The sequence below is a fragment of the Terrapene carolina genome, unplaced genomic scaffold (assembly GCF_002925995.2).
Source record: "Terrapene carolina triunguis isolate 2854851 unplaced genomic scaffold, T_m_triunguis-2.0 Scaffold138, whole genome shotgun sequence".
NCBI lineage: Eukaryota > Metazoa > Chordata > Testudines > Emydidae > Terrapene > Terrapene triunguis.
In genome coordinates, this window is record NW_020664489.1 from 193,594 (window position 1) to 214,232 (window position 20,639).

At 46.9% G+C, this 20,639-nt stretch overlaps 1 protein-coding gene across 1 annotated transcript in view; it reads left to right on the forward strand.

Annotated features, from left to right (window-relative positions):
- DYNC2H1 (dynein cytoplasmic 2 heavy chain 1) overlaps positions 1-20,639 on the forward strand; it is a 367,402-nt gene that overhangs the window by 81,278 nt on the left and 265,485 nt on the right. Inside the window, exons 51-55 of the mRNA XM_029911951.1 lie at positions 8,248-8,361; positions 9,112-9,254; positions 10,816-10,897; positions 12,908-13,062; positions 16,936-17,073. Coding sequence (XP_029767811.1) covers positions 8,248-8,361; positions 9,112-9,254; positions 10,816-10,897; positions 12,908-13,062; positions 16,936-17,073 — 632 coding nt within the window. The remainder of the gene's footprint in view (positions 1-8,247; positions 8,362-9,111; positions 9,255-10,815; positions 10,898-12,907; positions 13,063-16,935; positions 17,074-20,639) is intronic.

Sequence of the window (20,639 nt, forward strand, 5' to 3'; positions counted from 1 at the left end):
CCCCAGCTCTGAGCCCAGCCCCTCTGAGCCGGACACCCCCCGACCCCATCTCCCCACAGCCCTGAGTCCAGCCCCTGTGAGCCGGGCACCCCCCAACCCAGAGCCTAGCTCCCCACCCAGCCCTGGGCAACAGCAGCACGACCCCCAGGCAGCGACAGCCCATTGGCACCAACCATCACCCAGCAACAGCCCGTTATGTAACTGCAAATGTATACATACCATTAAAGCATTTAATGTTTTTAAATAATGTATTTCATGTATTTTCAAATTATTACAAATTAATTTTTGAATGTATTTCACTAGTTTTTTTTTACATTTCCAAATACATGTTACTATAGTATTGCAACTTTTTTTTATGGACGGGGCCCCCGAAATTGCTTTGCCACCTCTGGGCGGCCCTGCTCTAAGCACAGTCCAAGTGGATTATACAATCCAGTTTCAGTCTATACTTTGCCTCCACTCACCTTCCCCATCCCTTTTCAAGGACCCCTCTTATGAGTTTGCACCTAAACAGGAAGAGCAGCTCTTCGTCATATAGAAGCTATCAAGAAAGTTCCCCTCCATCCCTAGGAAAGGGGTTTTATTCTCACTACTTCCCCATTTTACAAAAGAAGGCAGAGGGGGAAGGAGGTCTGAGGCAGAAGTTAATTTCATCAGAAAGATCAAGTTCTGCATGGTTTCCCTGGCAGCAACCATCCCATCTCTATATCCAAGCAACTGATATGCTGCTCTTGGTATCTAGGATGCCTACATTCAGTAAATGCATATCATATGCTCAACAGACCCGTGCCACTGCAGACTTATGAGGTTTTTTTAACCTCAGGAAACATTATCTGTACTGAACACTCCTGTTTGGCCTGTCCTCAGCCTCCAGGTTTTTTACAAAAATATTGGTGGTGATAATAGCCAGACGCAGGTTACAGGGAACTCACCTATACACTTCCTGGATGACATCCTGATTAGACTCCATCACAGTCAGCAGCGCACAGGGCCATGTCTTGGATGCTGAATCTTCTCCAGGCACACGGTTTCATCATCATTACCAAGAAAAGTTCTCTAGTTTCATCCAAAAACTTATTTTCTTACTCCAGAGCTGCAGGAGGCCTACCATAGCACTATGCCTTCCAACTGCTAGGACTTCAGCTATCCTACATGGGAATCACTGCATGGGCACAATCACACATCAGAAGTCTTCAAGCCTCCATACTAAACGTGTGGGACCACTCCCCGGAACACATGAACAATCAAGTAGGGGTTCTAATACAGATGTTCAACTACTTAAAATGTTGATCAGCCCACAACAATATCTTGAAAGGCATGCCTATCTGCCTTCCAGATCTTTTAGTTCTCACAACCAATGCCAGCATGGAGGGCTGGGGAGCTAACTTGGAGACCCAAACAACCCAGGGCCTCTGGAGTGAGGAGGAAAAGGCTCACAGTGTAAACGTCCTAGAGTTTAGAGCGATCAAATTAGCTCTGTGAAGGTTGCAGCCCAACCTAAGGGGGAACCATGCCCTGTGTTCAATCAGACAGTACAACTATGGTCACATATTTAAACAACCAAAGGGGGAACTAAGGGTCTGGTGCTCCTTGTGGAAGCAGTGGAAATAATGAGGCGGATGAAATGCTCCTCCTTTCTTTCAGAGTGATCCACATCAAAGGGGAGCTGAACCAAAAAGCAGACTGGCTCAGCAGGCACTGGTTCAAGAATGCTGATTGGTGCCAGAATCAGAAGGTTTTCTATCTCATCATTTAGATGTTCAGTCTCCCTTCAACCGACCTGTTCACGAATTTTACAAATGCAAAGAGGCCAAAATACTTCACAAAGTCTGGCACACCTTAGAGGTCAGAAGAGGTTGAAAAACTATCTCAAGCATACAGAATCCATGAGAAGATCGGGCTCCCTATTTGTGTCCTTCCAAATGAAATGCCAGGGATTCAGAGTTTCCAAGTCCTCCATCACTAGATGGATTAGACTATGTATTGTGGAAGCCTACATATCATCAGAGTTCCTGTCCGAGAGGGCACACTCCATGAGATCCTTAGCAGCCTCATGGGGGGGAATGAGAAAGGGCATCCACTTTGGAAATTTGCAAAGTGGCCATGTCACTGGGCAGCTGCTCTTTATGGGGAGCTAGGGCCACTCTGCCTGTGACTGTCTTATGAATGCCTCATGGAGGTGTAATTGACTGCCCCAGCTGGCTGATTAGTCAACAAGTACCTGGACCTAATAAAGGTTACCCAAGCTTAGTTAGGCCATGTCTACACTACAGAGTTAAGTTGACTTATGTTGACAATCATAAGTTGCTTTAATAACAGGACAAAACACAATTTTTTAGTCAAACTGGGGACATGACAATGAGGAACAGTTTCGCATTTAGGGCTCTCACAGCTGTAACTCCAGCTTTTGTTGGGAAACCAGTCCCTAGGCGTGGAGTGCGCGGGGTACTGTGAGAGACCGGGAACACGCGAGGTCTTCGGTGGAGGAGTTTGAGGATGGCATGGACTGGTGTTCTGTAGTGGCTGCAGGGGGAGTCATGCATGGATATGCTCAGATTGCAGGGTAATGAGGGAGTTTATCCTCTCTGTCTGGCCCTGGAGGAGCTTTATCATCCACTCCTGCCCCTGAGTCCTTTCCGGGCTATCCAGTTTCAGTCTTTCATTGATTGTCTCCCTCCATGCTCTTGTTTCTCTATGTGCAGCCTTTGTTCACTGCAGCACTTCACAAAACATATCCTCCTTACCAAAGAAACAAAGAACAGAAACAGTATTGTAAGTGCACTCACAGCCGTGAGTCACAAAAAATTACACACACCTCTTTCTCACTGTCCCTGGGCTAGCACACAGGTTGGCGCGAGTTCCAAATATGATGAGTTCAGTGGGGGAGGAGGGGGGGGCAAGGGCAATAGGCAAGAAGGGACAAAGGGTAGTTCACAAAGGGGGTTACTACAAGCAGCTAGGGAGACTATTGTGAATATTGGTACCCTTTTCCACAGGATAGGGTAATTGAACCCAATATCTCACTTCTAAGGGTAACCTAGGATGCAAGTGGGCATCTCCTGCACTCATGTGGCTTCAGACCAGCTCCGTATGCTGCTCGCCTGTGTGCTGCTCTGGTCCCTGCAGAAATAATTGCCGGGTGACGCTGCAAAGTTTCCTACAGCCGGGGGAGAAACAAGAACGCTCTGCTAAGGAACCTTCGGCAGAGGATTGCAGAATACCTACTGGAAAGTTTCCTAGAGAACACTATAGAGGATTCCAGGGATATCCCCACCAACATTAACAAACTTTTCCGCCGTGGACCCACAGTGTAAATGGACAGGCTCTGATGTTAATTTCTGTCCATTATCTCTCCTCTACCATATAACAAAATACATGAGAGCTCAAACTCCACTCACCAAAGCAAAATGAGCACTTACTGGAGTTTCCCTCTCCTGCATCCTGCGCACCAGAGCTGGAGTGCTGGGATTGGCTAGACATGTCCGGAGTGGAAAAGAGGTCCTGACTCGTCGCACCACCAGTTGACCCTGCCATTTGTTCCACATTGTCCTCCAGATCCACTTCCTCATCACCACTTCGTCACTGAGGTTGAGTCCGCTGGCTGCTGCCTTCAGTTGCTGACTGAAGTATCCATGGGGCTCTTGGCAGTGGAGGTGGGGTCGTTGCTGAGGATGGCATGCAGCTCCTTTTAGAAATGGCATGTCTTCGGCACTGCACCAGAGCAACGGTTGGCCTCCCTTGTCTTCTGGTACACCTGCCTCAGCTCCTTGATCTAGGCATGACACTGCTGTATGTCCCTCTCGTGCCCCTTCTCCTGCATGCCACTAGCAATCAGCCCATAGATATCCTATGGCTGGAGTGAAGCTGAGACTGCACAGCCTCTTCTCCCCATTGACTCAGCATATCCAACAGCTCCAGTGTGCTCCATGCGGGAGAGCATCTGCTGCAGAAAGTCGGCATGGTCAGCTGGGAAGATGCTGTGTGAATTGTGCACACCGAGCAAACAGGAAGAGGAATTTCAAAAATTCTGGTGCCTTTAAATGGGGGAGGAGCGCATACCTGAGTACCTTCAGGGCAGTGGAGTTCAAAGTGCTGACCAGAGCAGTCAGGATGGGCATTGTGGGATACCTACTGGAGACCGCTTAGGGCGACATAACCAAGTGCAGTGTCTACACTGACGCTGCACCGCTCTAACTGCGTTGCAAAAAGCTCCATGCCGCTCTTCGAGGTGGTTTTATTATGTTGGCAAACAGGGGAGTCACATCGGCAGGAGGAGCATTTCAGTATGTACACCTCCACTGTTTTGTCAATGAAAGGTGACTTTTGTCGACAAAACTGTGTAGTGTAGACAAGGCCTTAGAGGGAACTCCAAAGGGAGACAGGAGGCTCATGTAGAGGGGAGCTCCCAAGCGAAACCAGAGCCTGAACAGGGAATCCAGAAGATAGGTCTCTGGGGTACCTACCAGTACTGAGAGCCTGTAAGAGGAGCTCCTGGAGAGGGCAGCCTTCTAAATAGTGGGCTGCAGCCAGCCGGCATTCAAGAGGACCTGGTCTCAGTCAGAGGTCCCTGAGATACTGGCTAGAAGCCCAGCCTGCAAAGAATCACCCTCTGCCCCTGGAGAAGAGTTTCAGTGGAGAGACCTCTCCAGACCTCAGACTCCAGAGGAGGAAGTACTCCAGTAGGGGCAAGAGGCATAACATCAGGGGCAGAGACTGGAACTAAGAGAACCTTGGAGAAAAAGCCTGAGTAGAGGTGAACACTGGATTCAGAAGGGGACATGAACTAGGAATGACCTAGTCGGCATGCTGTAATGTTGGGGTGAAAGTTTTGTTTATATTCTATTTTGGTTTCTCCATTAATAAAGGAGACCCACCACAAGGAGGTGCTCTTTAGAACTTAACTGGCAGTTTGGACTTGTTGACATCCTGGGCAAGGGAAAATCAAGTAAGGGTTCATCGGCAATACTATGCCTGCCTCCAAGGCGGTGCGCTGGGTCAGACTGGAATGGCAGCAAGCTGCTTGGTCTACAGCTAACACCTTCATTGAGCACGACAATTGGACCTGTCTTCTGCAGAGACCTCCTTTGGCAGGAAGTTGCCACAGGCAGTGGGCAGAAATAATACATACTTGAATGAGTTGACCAAACGGGGGAGAAGGGGTTCTTTCCTACCAAAGTTTTGTTTCATATCCCTCCCTACATCCTGTTCACGGCTTGCTACTTCCAAGATGTGTAGAATTGTGGGAGATGCTGGGCTGCAGAATGGAAATTTCTTACCAATAATTTCCTTTCTGCTAGCAGCGTCTATCACAATTCTTCCCACCCTGAGTGGCTCATGAGTCGGATATTAAGTGGAGACGTTACTATTTGACTGTCTTCCTTGGTCTAATGTACAAAATGCTGATCCACATCCTTGAGCTCCAGAGAGAGGAGAGCAGCCCAGACATCCAGAATTGTGGAAAACGCGGCTAGCAGAAAGGAAATTATCAGTAAGAATTTTTCCATTCAAACATACATAGTATGCATGCCAGTTGTACCCTATTCATCTAAATCCATCCAAAATGCCCAGGGCCTCAAAATTGCTGCAGGCAAGATGTTAAAATCTTGCAGAAGTTGCCATATTAAGCATCCGGGAAACCATTCCTGGAGGTAATCAAAGGTCCCTCTACACAGTGGTTCTCAAACTTTTTTTTTCGTGGACCACTTGAAAATTGCTGAGGGTCTTGGGGGACCACTTAATGATCTTTCCAAATGTTGTTTGTACTGTTAGCTAACTATTGTAAAGTGCTTTGGATAAAAGTGCTATATAAATAAACCTTAATAATAATTAACTTTTTTTGTTCTACAAATAAAAGCACACAACTCATATTTTAATATCAGTAGTCTTATCTTTCTAATGCACTGGATGTGCCCTCTCTCCCCCACCGCGGCAGCCCCCGAACTGGGGCTGGGAAGGAGGGGTGTCTCTCCCTCTCTCCTCCACCGCAGCAGCCCCCAAGCTGGGGCTGGGAAGGAGGGCTCTCTCTTCCCAGCAGCTGCAGTCCTGGAGCTGGGGAAAGTCGCCTCTTTCTCTGGCCGCCGCAGCCCTGCACATCCCAAATTTCCCCCATCCCCACTTCTCACCCCACTGCCCCCTCCCACCTACCCCCATTTCTCCCAAGAGCACCACATCACCTTACATGTGTGTCTTCTCCAGGGTCCAGGCACCTAATTAGTGGAGCCACGCCTGCGTGGCTCCACTAATTAGGTGGGTGGCCTTCATTCTCTCGTGTGTGGCCGCCCAGGCACGCACCTTAGAGGGAACTATCTATCCATGGACCACAGTTTGAGAACCTCTGCTCTACAACATACTTAATGGCATTGTAGAAAGAAAAGGTCTGAGCTTCATTTGTAGGGTCCTACCAAATTCACGGCCATGAAAAACATGTCACAGACTGTGAAATCTGGTCTCCCCCTGTGAAATCTGCTCTGGTCTCTTGTGTGCTTTTACCCTATAGTATACAGATTTCATGGGGAGCCCAGCATTTCTCAAATTGGGGGTCCTGATCCAAAAGGGTATTGCACGGGAGTCGCAAGGTTATTTTAGGGGGGGTCGAGGTATTGCCACCTCTACTTTGCGACCTTCAGAGCTGGGCAGCTGGAGAGTGGCGGCTGTTGGCTGGTCGCTCAGCTCTGAAGGCAGAGTCGCAGCAGTAGCAGCACAGAAGTAAGGGTGGCAGTACCATACCATGCCACCCTTAGTTTTGCACTCCTGCCTTCAGAGCTGGGCAGCCAGACAGTGGCGGCTGCTGACTGAGGGCCCAGCTCTGCAGGCAGCACCGCAGAAGTAAGGGTGGCAATACCATACCATGCCATCCTTATTTCTGTGCTGATGCTGGTGGCGGCTCTGCCTTCAGAGCGGGGCTCCTGGCCAGCAGCTGCCGCTCTCCAGCAGCGCAGAAGTAAGGGTAGCAGTACTGCAACTCCCACTACAATAACCTTGTGATGCCCCGTTCCCCCAATTCTTTTTTGGGTCAGGATCCCTACAATTACAATACTGTGACATTTCAGATTTAAAGAGCTGAAATAATGAAATTAATGATTTTAAAAAATCCTGTGACCGTGAAATTGACCAAAATGGACTGTGAATTTGTTAGGGCCCTATTCATTTGAGGAACATCTGTAAAGTAGATTCCAATTCCTCTGCAAATGCATCTTTTGGTAGGAAAAGTGCTATTGGGTTGGTTCCCAAATAATTCCTTAAATTACAAAACTTTTGCTTTATATAGGTGGAACGTCCATTTCTACATATTATCAACTGTAATAATAATTACAATTCTGCATTTTCCTCCCATCCTCTTCCTCCCTGAATTCTGAGACTCACTTCTCACAACTTCCCATTCATTATGAACGAGGAGAGAAGCTGTGCAACAGAATGAGAAATTTTTCACCTGATAATTTTCTTTCTGCTAGTAGCTTCTCTCCTTATTCAACCCATCCTGGTAGTATGGCAAATGACCAGAAAATTTTAATGCTAATAATCTGTATGCTAGAGTGTTTCATCATGTTGAGAAGAACTCTTGCTCTGAGTTGAAGCGCAGGGCTTTCTCCTGGGGCCTCCAGCAACATCTTTAGACTGTCACTTAATTCCATCCATTTGTGGAGATATTACCCATTTGTGATGAAGGAGAGAAGCTGCTAACAAAAAGAGAATCATCAGGTAAGAAATGTCTAATTCTTGTAGCATGCAGGGCAATAGCTCTAAGTTTCTCCAGGTGACAGGGTTTCCATCTGGAGGCCTGTATACCACTAGAATTCCTAAGTTTCTCTTGTCCTTTGGCTCACAGATCATATGTATGCACTCAAATGTTTTTGTTTCTGAAGTGGACCGTCTTCTGTATCTAAGTTGGAGGGGAACAGGATTTGTATTCTGCCTCCTCTTTCTATTTTCTGGTGCATTCTGGAGTCAGTTTTGGCTTGTGATGTATAGGGTATATACTGTAGTGACTATCTGTGGATAGGATTGGAGGAGGCACTGAATCATGTCTCAGTGATGCAAGCAAGACTGGGTGCTTCATCCAAAATGAGATTGTGAACAGTATTGGTTTTGTTGTTTTGAAAAGGAAGGTCATATAAGTATGTTGATATGTAGATAGATTCTGTATCACCCAAATTCACCAAACAAAATGTTTAGAGGTATTTTATCAATTTTATTTTGATTAGTTCATTTTACACATTTTAAAGCTGATTGAATCTGTTCCTGACATAGGTGAGGTTCCTGGACTGTACACTATAGAAGAATTAGAACCATTGCTGTCTCCTCTGAAGGATCAAGCTTCCCAAGATGGATTTACAGGATCAGTCTTCAACTATTTTACATACAGTAAGTGAATTGGACTACATAATTTGTAATTGATTAAAGGCTATCAAAGTGAGTAAAATAATAAAATATGCAAAGGGGTGGTACTTTTCAAGTACATTTTGAATCATGCGGTTATTTAAAAAACAGTAAGGAACAATCAATACTTCGGTTTAATTAAAGGAACACAACGTAAAAATCACATTCTGTCTAAAATTGCATTCACACTCATGGTTTCAAATAACATCTAAGAATCCTATAACTGAAAGAGATTACAGGAAAGAAAATGTTTGTCTCTTTTTTCAGCTTGTTTACTTTGTGCATATGATAGCACATTCCAGTATTTCCCTTTTACAGTCAGTTAACTCCAATCTTACAAACACTTATGCACATGAAGAACTTTCCACACATGAGTGAGTAGTTGTAATAAAGTTAATGTTTGCAAGATAGGGGCTTTAGTTATTAGTTTGTGTGGGTCTTTCACATAGAAACAAGGAAATACAATTGGAAAACATGATTGAAAAACCACTGAAATTGGAAGGCAGACTCCAGGGCACTAAAATTACTTCTGATTTGTTTTAGAATTGGTTACATTTTAAGATAATTGTATCCCTTATGTATTTTGATTGTTATTGTCCCTTTCTGGAAATAGGTCTGTAAGACAATGTATGAAGGACAGTCAAAAATTATACTGTATTGGATCTGCAATAAATTTATCATTGGGTAGTTAGAATTCAATTGGCTTAATTTTTTAATATGTTGTATTTCCTTTAGGGATTCAGCAGAACTTGCACATTGTCTTGATTATGGATTCTGCCAATTTAAATTTCACAATAAATTGTGAGAGTAATCCAGCACTGCATAAAAAATGTCAGGTGTTGTGGATGGAAAGCTGGTCTGAAAGCAGTATGAAAAAGGTAGGTACAGGAGACAAACAAAACAAAATTTAAAAGTGAGCATGAATTCATTTATTTTGTAAATGTCATTGTACGGCTTTCCCTCCTGTTCTATGAAGTTATTTTTTGCTTCTTTATCAGACCAAACTGTCATGCTGATGTAATCTTCTCTTAGCCAAATATTCCGTTTTTTTATAAAGCTAAGGAAAGCTAGCAATCACATTTTTTCAGTCCAATGTACTTCCCTTGCATCATGTTTGAATAAGATTTCTTTGTTTAGATTATCAGTAATTCAAAAGTGCTGCATTCGGAAAATGCCATCTGTTCATGTTAAATGACTCAATTCCAAATTACTCAGCTCTAAAAAAGAGACGCAAAGTTGGTTTTAATTAAAGCGTTTAAGGAACCTCTGACATATCTTGCTTTTTTAGATTAATATTTGTACAGTGCTTTAAAAGTACAAAGTGCTTTGGAAAAGTTAAATATTATTATCATTTGATAATTCACCAACAGTAACATGTTAGTATCTCACTATGGGCTGATCACTCTTCCTTTGATGAAACACAGAATTTAAATTTTGATTTTAGTGGGATTATGCACATGCTTAAGTGCTTTGCTGGATTGAGGCCAGGGAACTGAGCACCTTACAGCATCAAGCTATCCCTATTGCAGAATGTTAGTGACATCATTTTGAAAAAGATATATAGGACTGTACGTAGAGCTGCCAGAGGATGACAAACAGCTGTTTTCAGATTAAAGAAACCTCAAGTTTTTGATTCAGGTGTCTCTCTTTTTCATTCCTTTCTGGATCAGAAATTATCAGGGTCCTGGACCTCAAAAACTTTCCAGACAAAAACATTGTCACAATCCATATGTCTCTGCAAAATGTTTCGGCTTTAATGAAACAGCATTTTTTGATGAAATGTTAATTGTCTAAGTTGGAAAAATGTTTTTTAGGATATTTTTGTGACCTCGGTAGGATTTGTTTGAGTGTGGATTGAATAAGGACCCAGGATTTGGTCCTGTAGTCATATTTCCAAACATACTGTACATATAGTGTTTATTGTCTACCATTGTGAAATTCATGAGATAAACTATCATGCCCACCAGCCATCTCTGACCGTGTAGAAGACTTGAAAATCTTACTGTAGATCAAGGTTAAGAAAGTTTGCACGGCATGAGGGAAGCTCATTCCCATGGTGCCTCCTTAAACAAGGCATTTTATTAGGTCATCTGAATTCATGTTGAATTTTAGAATAAGGCTGTATACCTTGATACTTCCTTGGTATTTATATAATTGTAAAGTTCCTCAGTGATATTATCTGCTGTTTCCTTAGAGTTGGTGAAAGATTGTTCTGCTTGAGAGAACAGGGAATCATCAGTACTAACAACTGAGATTCATTTATTATTACTATTTATTATTTATCATTATTCAGTAAAGGGCTCTTGAACAAAGCTGTTGTTTTCAAATCCTTTTTACATTTATAACTGATGTTGCCATTTTATTAATAGCTTCTTTGCTTTTATCTTTACTTGAAAGTTCAGTGTATGCACTTTTTGACAAAAATGTTTTTTATTTTAGATACCTGAAATGTTATTTGCTGATTTGGATGAACAAGAAAAGACTGGTAGAGCACATAAAGAACCTAAGAAAAAATATTCTGGTAATATTTTGGTGAATTTGATTAAAGTTGTGTTTTTAACATGATTATTTTATTATTATTCGTTTGTCTATTTATTTAGTTAGTTAGTCTTGTTAATTACTTTGCTTAGCATTGTACAAGGCACAAATAATGGTCTAGATTCTGCAAATAGATCTAGGAACAGGCAAACTCCCGTTCCGTGGAAGAGCTTCATTCATTTCAGTGAGGCTTCGCAAGGGCAGAGCAGAGCACCCCTGCACAATGAATTTCAGGATTGGCATCAAATATATAGTGTGGGAGTGGTGCTGGAGAAAGAAACAAAGAGAATGGTGACACATCACAAGTGGTGCAAGGAGTTGAGGGATACATGAGATGAACAGAGACATAGGTAGGGTGGGATGGGTGTTTCTTAGAACCTTGAAGGTGAGGATGAAGATCTTAAACTTGATTAGGTGGACAAAGGGGAAAATAGTGGAGGAATTCAAGAAGTGTGAGATGGTGGAAGCATAAAACAGAAAGTGAGTTAAGCTGCTTCATTACCAGATATACTGGAATGGGGCTAAGATGGGAAATTGAGAGTTCAGAGAGAAGGAAGTATGCACTTTAGCTGTCACATTGGCATTTAGTGAGAAAGGATCAGATTTTAAATATGTTGTAGATAAAGGAATGGCAGTGACAACCAGGTTTGTGAGAATAGAAGGGAGGAGCCTGGATGATGGGAAGGATGGTGGTTTTGTAGACAGCTCTGAAGAAGGCAGGAAGAGGACAGGATTTGGGAAATATAAGAACTAATAGTTTGTATGTTGAGCTTGTAAAGCTAGTTGAGCTAGTAGAACAGCCACGATTGTACATCAGAAAGATGAGTGGTGTTAGCTTTGCCATAATGGAATGAATTGAGTGAAGATGTAAATTTAAGCCACCGCTGTACAAATAAGAATTGAAGTTGTGTACAGTGGATGAGATAGAGGAGTAAGAGGAAAGAGTCTGGTGGTAAAGAGTTGAGAGTAGAGAGAGTAGAGAGTTGAGAGGAAGAGGAAAAGGAGGAACAGGGTTATAATATAAGAAGTAGAAAGATTATATAGAACTGCCTGTAATAGTTAAAAATAATACAGTGTGTTTTCAGAACAGGAAATTATTAAGTGATTAGATCAGATTATGTGCTAAAACTGCACATTTGTCCATTAAAAAAAATTGTAGCGAGAATAGTCTAAATCACAAAATCAGCACTCATCCTGGTTTGAAAAATGATTTTTTCTCAAATTACTATATAAAAACAAAATTTAAATAAGATTATATACATAAATCCTAGTGATAAGGAGAAAACCAAATGTTAAATGCTTCCTGCTAGAATTCTTATGTTGCCTCACTTTTTAATATAAAAATACTCAAACCTTTGAAGTGATACTCTGATTACAGGGTTAAGATCCATGCAACGACTCATAATTCTAGATACCTTTATATGTTTACCTTGATGCTGCTTCCAGACATTCCTTCACATATACATATCTTAGTGTTTTTTCTCATTTGTAGTGTTGCACAGCTTATTTCATGTCTTCTTGAGTTCATTTACAAAAATTCCATTTAGCAAGCTGTAGAATCTGTAATGTCCAGAAAAAATATGTATTGTATGCAGCACCAGTGACACCAAAAGCACTCAAGCCTAGGTTCTGCAAGGTTCTGAGCACCCTCAAGTTCTGTTGACATCAGTGGGAAATGAAGGTACTCAGCACCTCTTAGGAACAAGCCCTCAGTGATGTGGAACTAATTCTGACAATGCTCATATGCCTTTTCAACTCAGTATAAAACTTTTAACGCTTTAAAACAAGAACAGAATGTTGCCTTCTGAAGGGCAAATCTTTAGAGTGGAATGCTACTTCGTTTCTCCCATGGAATCCTGCAAAACTCTGCCTTTTTAGGTACTATGTCCTCCATTCATGATTTAAAAAGTGTATCACATTGCTCATCCTAAATTATTCTGGATGCAGTAGGAATGATAAAGTTGTTTCATAAATAATGTATTTTGCTATATAGGTGATTCTGATCTTTTGAAATCTTTTTTGGTGATCCATGAGTCATGTAAAGCATATGGAGCAACTCCAAGCAGATATATGACTTTCCTGCGTGTGTATAGTGCCATCAATAGCAGCAAAAGAGCAGAGTTGTTAAAAAGGCAAAGCCATTTGCAGGTATGTAATTAATAACATTTTCTACTTATGAGTTGGCAAAATATTTCCATATTTGTGAATCGATTTTCACAGTTGATACTGTGACAGGAGCTGTACCTCTTTGTTATCGTATCTTGCATATATGTGATTGGCAGCATGTGCTGCTGCTATCTTGGTTAGCCCGAGCTTTCACTCCCTTTGTGCATGCTCTCCTACAACATCTTCTCTGGTTTGAGGTGAGGGCAGGGCCGGCTCTAGGATTTTTGCCGCCCAAGGCAAAAACAATTTTGGCCGCCCCCGCCCCCCGGCCGTTTCGCGCACCGCGGCCACTCGGGATCTCCCCCTCCCTCCCAGGTTTGAGAGCCTGGGAGGGAGGGGGAGACCCCGAGCCGCCGCGGCGTGCGAAACAGCTGATTCACGCGCCGCTGCTCCCCCTCCCTCCCAGGCTTGAGAGCCTGGGAGGGAGGGCGAGTAGCGGCGCGCGAATCAGCTGTTTCGCGCGCCGTGGCAGCAGCAGCGGAGGTGAGCTAGGGCGGCCGGGGCACATTTTTAGGGGCGGCATTCTGGCGCCGGCCATGCCGCCCCTAAAAATGTGCCGCCCCAAGCACCAGCTTGTTTTGCTGGTGCCTAGAGCCGGCCCTGGGTGAGGGACACTGGTAGTCCTAGTACAGTGACCCCCACTTTCCTCTCCCAAATGACTCATAGACTCATAGACTTTAAGGTCAGAAGGGACCATTATGATCATCTAGTCTGACCTCCCGCATGATGCAGGCCACAAAAGCTGATCCACCCACTCCCGGAATAATTCTCTCCCTTAACTCAGCTGTTGAAGTCCCCAAATGGTGATTTAAAGACTTCAAGTCGCAGAGAATTCTCCAGCAAGCGACCCCTGCCCCATGCTGCGGAGGAAGGCGAAAAACCTCCAGGGCCTCTGCCAATCTACCCTGGAGGAAAATTCCTTCCCGACCCCAAATATGGCGATCAGCAGAACCCCGAGCATGCGGGCAAGATCCAGCCAGACCCTCATTGACCATTGATACTAATTACCAGCGATGTAGGGGGGGTTCCCTCATTCCACTCCTGTTTTTCCCAATTGCTGCAAAGTAGATGTGCCCTTTGGAAGGGAAAACATACTTCCCAGCACTTTAATATATAGGGTTAGCATTCTAGCTAGAAAAGTTTTGGCTAATGCATGTATGGGTGGGAGAGGATCTGGAAGCAGAAGCTCTATTCTGACAGATGCATACTGCATATGGGTATGGGTACCGTGACTGTAGCAGGGAGAGCTATAGTTAAAGTAACCAGTGACAATAATTACTCCTTTTTATTTTGGTGTAGAGTCAGAGACAATGCGATTGTTTGATTTTAAGTGTGTGTGGGGGTGTGGGTGTGAATTGAACTTTTTTTCCTGTTGACCTTAACTGGATGTACTATATACCAGTCACAAACTCATGACCTGTAGCTGTTAACAGTGGCTTTGGTTTTTCAAATCTGTCAATTTCTGACCAACTGGATAATTGACAGTTCATGCATGTTTCATACTGGAAAGGCAACTTGTTTACTTTGCACAGCTTTCCTGATCATGAGTAGTGCCCTACCGAATTCACAGTCATGAAAAACGCGTCACGGACTGTGAAAGCTGGTCTTTTATGTGCTCTTACCCTATACTACACAGATTTCACAGGGGAGACCAGAGTTTCTCAAACTGGGGGTCCTGACCCAAAAGGGAGTTGCAGGGGGATCACAAGGTTATTTTAGGGGGATCGTGGTATTGCCACCCTTACTTCTGCGCTCCCTTCAGAGCTGGGTGGCTGGAGAGTGACAGCTGGTGGCCGGAAAGCGGTGGCTGTTGGCCGGGTGCCCAGCTCTGAAGGCAGCGCACCACAGCAGCAGCGCAGAAGTAAGAGTGCCTCAATCCTATTTTCTGAACCATCTATCCCACTTCTTCCATGTTTGGTCCCAAATAACATCAGATAGCTGGGTTCTTCGCATGATAGAAGTGGGCTATTATCTCCAGTTCTGCTTCTCTCCTCCCTCCCACCCCCCTTCACCATCCCTCTTCAGGGACCCTTCTCATGAGTAACTCCTTATCCAGGAGGTGCAAACGCTCCTCGCTGCAGGGGCAGTGGAGGAGGTTCCTCAGGAGCTAAGGGGCAAGTGATTCTACTCTTATTTCCTAATCTCCAAAGCCAAACGGGGTCTCAGACCCATTCTAGACCTGCGGGGCCACATGGCATCTTTTACATACGTGGTACAGCATGCCAGGATGCATCTCAGACCTCTCCAGATTTGGCTCGCATCAGCGTACCACCCAGGATGCGACAGTCTAGACTCTGTGGTCACTCTTCTGGGTCACATCCTCCAGTCCCTGGGCTGGTGGCTTAACCAACAAGGTGTGTGCAAGGGAATCCCCTTCCACAGACCTCAGCCCTCCCCATCCCTGGTAACAGACGCATTGGCGCTGGGGTGGGGTGCACATCTGGGAGACCTTCAGACACAGGGCTTCTGGTCTCAAGACGAGCTCTCACTCCACATCAACATCAAGGAGCTGAGAGTGATTTGATTAGCGTGCCAGACCTTCCAGGCCCACAGGGTCAATGTGTGGGAGTCATGACGGACAACACAACTGCAATGTTTTACATAAACAAGCAGGGTGGCGCCCATTCCTCTCCCCTCTGTTGGGAAGCCCTCCAGCTGTGGGAATTTGGAGGCAATGTATCTCCCAGGATCACAGAACGAGCTGGTGGACTACCTCAGCAGATCATTCCACAACCTCACCATCTTCCAGAGTGGGGAACTCCGCATATCGATATCTTCGATACTCGGAGCAACAGGAAGTGCCCGAGGTTCCTTCTGGAACCATAGCCAGGGCTCCCTCGTGGACGCCTTCCTCCTCCCATGGTCGGATCATTTCATGTATATGTTCCCACCGTTTCCTCTTGTACACAAGGTACTGCTCAAAGTCCGCAGGGACAAGGCGGCGATCATCCTGGTCGCTCCGGCATGGCCATGTCAACACCACGCTCTTGGACCTCTTGGTAGACTCCCCAATCACTCTACTACTGCTCAGGACCTGATTACCCAAGACCACGTCAGTCTCTCCACCTCACGGCCTTGAAGCTTCATGGCTAAACCCCATGGAGTTCATGCGCTTGGAGTTGCTCAGAGAAGTTCTGCTCGGTACCAGGGTTACCTATCTGGCAAAGTGGAAGCGGTTTGTGATCTGGTGCTCCCACAGCTGTACTCCACCTTTGCAGGACCCCATTCCTGTCATCCTGGAGTACCTGTTGCAACTCAAGCAGCAAGGCCTGGCTGCTTCTTCCATTAATGTGCACCTGGCAGCTATCTCTGCATTCCACCCGGGAGCGGCCAGGCGCTCCATCTTTGCCAACCCCATGGTAGGCTGCTTCCTCAACGGTCTGGAGCGCCTCTAACCACAGGTTCGGCAACCGATCTCTGCATGGGACCTCAAACTGGTTCTTTCCAAACTGATGGGACCTCCATTTGAACCATTGGCAACTTGCTCCCTCCTGTATCTATCATGGAAGGTTGCTTTTCTGGTTGCCATTACTTTGGCAAGGAGGGTCTTGGAGCTCAAGGCCCTCGCCTCTGACCCTTCATACACGGTCTACTTCAAGGATAAGGTGCAGCTCAGGCGTCACCCGGCTTTCCTTCCAAAAGTTTTGTCCCAATTTCAGTCCATTTTCCTGCCTGTGTTTTACCCTAAAGCTCATGTGTCAAAATAGGTCACTTTTTAGTCCTTCCAGGGTTGTCTGTGCCAAAATAGGTCACTTTTTAATCCTTCCAAGGTTGTCTGTACCAAATTCTCTGATGAAGATATCTTTGTTTACTAATTGTTGCTAAAAACGTGTTTTTTTTTTTAAATATTTGTAGGCAGGAGTGTCTAAGCTGAATGAAGCCAAAGCTCTAGTAGATGAACTGAACAGAAAAGCTGGAGAACAAAGCATATTACTCAAAACTAAGCAAGATGAAGCTGATGCTGCACTCCAAGAAATTACAGTGTCTATGCAGGTAATGTTGATTGTCACAATAGAATCTTAAAAAATAAAACCCCTTCCCCCCCCTTTTTTTTTCTATGTGAAATTGTCTCCACAGATTCCCATGCCTGGAGTTGCATATTGAGGGCTGAAAAACCTGAAAATATTTAAAAGCAGTTGGCTTAGGAGGTTACATGAACCTTTGAAACTTGAGGAGGTTGACACTGAGACAGAACATTTTTTATAAGGGAATTTAATTATTTAATCAATGTGTGGGTCGACCAAGCAGGATAGGGGACTTAACAGCTGACTGGTACTTACTACTGCAGTTCAGACTGAAAAGTCCTCCAGATCTTTCTGTATCTAATTGTTCTACTTTATAGAGTTGGTCAGAGAATGAAATTTAAAATTTAAAAAAAAAATTCAACCAGATCTACTATTTTATCTATAGTATTTTAAGTGCCAAGTTCTGTAAATTTCTTCTGTGGCATTTTTGCATCTAGTTGAAAGTAGGGGTTCTTCTTCAAGTGCTTGCTCATATCAATTCCAATTAGGTGTGCGCGCGCCGCGTGCACGATCGTCGGAGAATTTTCTACCCTAGCAACACCCGGTGGGTCGGCTGTGGAGCCCCCTGGAGTGGCGCCTTCATGGCGCTGGATATATACCCCAGCCGACCCAGCGCCCCCTCAGTTCCTTCTTACCGCCTGTGACGGTCGTTGGAACTGTGGAGTGCGGCATAGCTGTTCTCCACTCTCCCTAGCTTTACTCATTAGTTCTTGTAGATAGTTGTTAATTGTGTTCTTTAGATTAGTAGTTGTTTGTTAATAGTTATAAATAGTTGTAAGTAGTTAGCGGGGGTTAAGGGGGCTATTATCCCCCTTTTCCCCCCCTGGCGCACAGCCGGGCTCATGCCCAAGGCTCCTGGCTTTAAGCCGTGCGCGACCTGTGCTAAGCCTATGCCAACGGGAGACCCCCACGACTCTTGTCTGAAGTGCTTAGGGGAGTCTCACCAGACGGACAAGTGTAAGATCTGCAAGGCTTTCAGACCAAGGACCAAAAAGGAGCGGGACTTTAGGCTTAAGCAGCTCCTTATGGAGGCGGCACTTAGCCCAGATCCTCCTTTGGCGCGCCAAGTTCCGGCACCGAGCGCCTCGGTGCGCAGTGCCCCAGCGGCACCCTCCGGTACTGCACCGCGAGCAGACGCGGATAAGGCCCCACGGCACCGTCCTCCCTCGGCACCGCGTCCGCCGCAAGCCCCTCAGCGCGGGTCCCTGTCTCCGGGACATAAAAGGACCCGCAAGACCCAGGATGCTGCCGTCCAACAGGCACCGGCTCCCCCCGCACCGGTGGTAGAGCCGCGTCCGGCTTCGGAGCGCCAGAGGGTGCAAGTGTCATCAGCACTGTTGACTCCGGCACCGGGTGTAGGGCCGTTGAGTCCGATGCGGACTGGCTCACCGCCTCGTCCGGTGGTGGAGCCCTGTCTCCCTTCTACACCGGAGACGTTTGCCACGGCGAAAGACCTCATCGCCCTCACGGAGCCGGCGCCGTCTCAACCCGCGGCACCGCATGCCTTTCGTACTGTGCAATCCAGGGGCAAGCCTACCCTGATACGCCCGCCATCTCCGAGCGTGGACTCGCGGCACTGCTCCCGGTCTCGGAGCAGGTCCCGACGCCGCTCGCAGTCCCGGCACCGATCTTCATCTCGGCGCTGGTCGTACTCGCGGCCCAGATCTTCCTCCTGGCACCGGTCTACTTCTCGGCACCGACCTGAGCATCGGTACCGGTCGGAGTCCAGACGCATTTCTCGGCACCGGTATGAGCGCCGCTCCCGTTCGCGAGGCCGCTCCCGGCACCGAGTCTACAGACGGTCTTCATCTTCACGATCCAGATCCGGATCCCGGTACCGACATGGCCATCGGCACCGTTCTCGATCCCGGTACCGTTCACCGGCACCGCGCAGAGACCGCTCGCCTGTGGATCGGCACCGCTCGGCACGGTACCAGGACGAGCCCCTGCAACTACGCTCGGCACTGCCCTGGCCCTCAAGATCGGCGTCTCGCTCGTCGGAAGGGGCTTCCCGTTCAGCGTACCCTGCTCAGGGTCAGGCTGCAGACGACTTGGGTCATTGGCAGGAGGGGGCAGAGGACCCTAGACAGGACCCTGCACATTGGTCTTTCTGGACCCCATGGGCGTATCACCAAGCTCAAGGGGCTCCACCAGCGGCCTCTCGCTCGGCACACTCTGAGCCCAGGGTTCCTGAGGCCACCATCTCCCGTCCTCCCCCAGGGGGCATGGAGGCTCTGGTGCCGACACCCACGCAGGCCCCAGACCCCGGTGCAGGGGATCCTGCACATCAGGGACCCTTGGAGCCGGACCCGCACATGGATTCTTTACCCCCTGAGGCGTCCTCCTCATCTTCCCCAGATGAGGCAGTGGCGGGTACAACAGCCTCAGGTCCACCTCCAATAGACCTCCGTGCCCACCAAGACTTGTTGCGTAGGGTGGCACGAAATATGGACCTACAGGCTGAGGAGATAGTGGAGGACCCGGTGGTGAGCATCCTTTCAGCTGATGCCCCATCCCGGGTGGCGTTGCCCATTATCCGTACGATCCAGGCTAACGCTAATGCCATATGGCAAACCCCGGCCTCCATCCCACCCACTGCCAGAGGTGTAGAGAGGAAGTACTTTGTCCCCTCTAAAGACCATGAGTACCTCTATACACACCCTCCGCCGTGTTCACTGGTAGTCTCCTCAGTGAACGTCAGAGAGCGCCATGGCCAGCAGCGCCCAAATCGAAGGACGCTAAACGCTTCGATTTGTTTGGACGCAAGGTTTACGCAGCGGGGGGTCTGCAGCTCAGGGCCGCAAACCAACAGGCGCTCCTGAGTCGGTACAATTACAACTCATGGAATTCCATGGGTAAATTTAAGGAGTTGGTCCCCCAGGACTCGAGGGAGGAGTTCAGGGCCCTTGTGGAGGAAGGGAAAAAGGTGGCTAGGACCTCCCTGCAGGCCTCCTTGGACATTGTGGACTCAGCCGCCGGGACACTAGTGTCTGGGATAGCCATGCAACGCGTCTCCTGGCTCCAGGTTTCGGGGTTACCGCCAGAACTGCAGCAGACCCTGCAAGATCTGCCGTTCGAGGGCCAGGGGTTGTTCTCGGACAAGACGGACTCTCGGTTGCAGAGCCTCAAGGACTCCAGAACCATCATGCGCTCCCTGGGGATGCATGTCCCAGGACCCCAGCGCAGGCCCTTTAGGCCCCAGCCACAAAGGTTCTACCCTCCTCCTATTCGTCTGAGACAGGACTTCCCCAGAAGGCAGGGACGAGGTGGTAGACGGAGGTCGACCGGCCCCCAACCCGGTCAGAACCAAGGCTCTCCTAGGCCACCTTCAGGACCTAGGCAAAACTTTTGAAGGTGCGCCCGAGGATGGCACACCAGCCACTACCCAGGATCCATTTCCTTTCTTTTGGGATCGCCTCTCCCGTTTCCACTGTGCTTGGTCCCTTATAACTTCGGACCGTTGGGTCCTTCGCACGGTGGAGATGGGATACGCTCTCCAGTTTTCTTTGTCCCCCCCTTCGCCCCCCCCCCCCC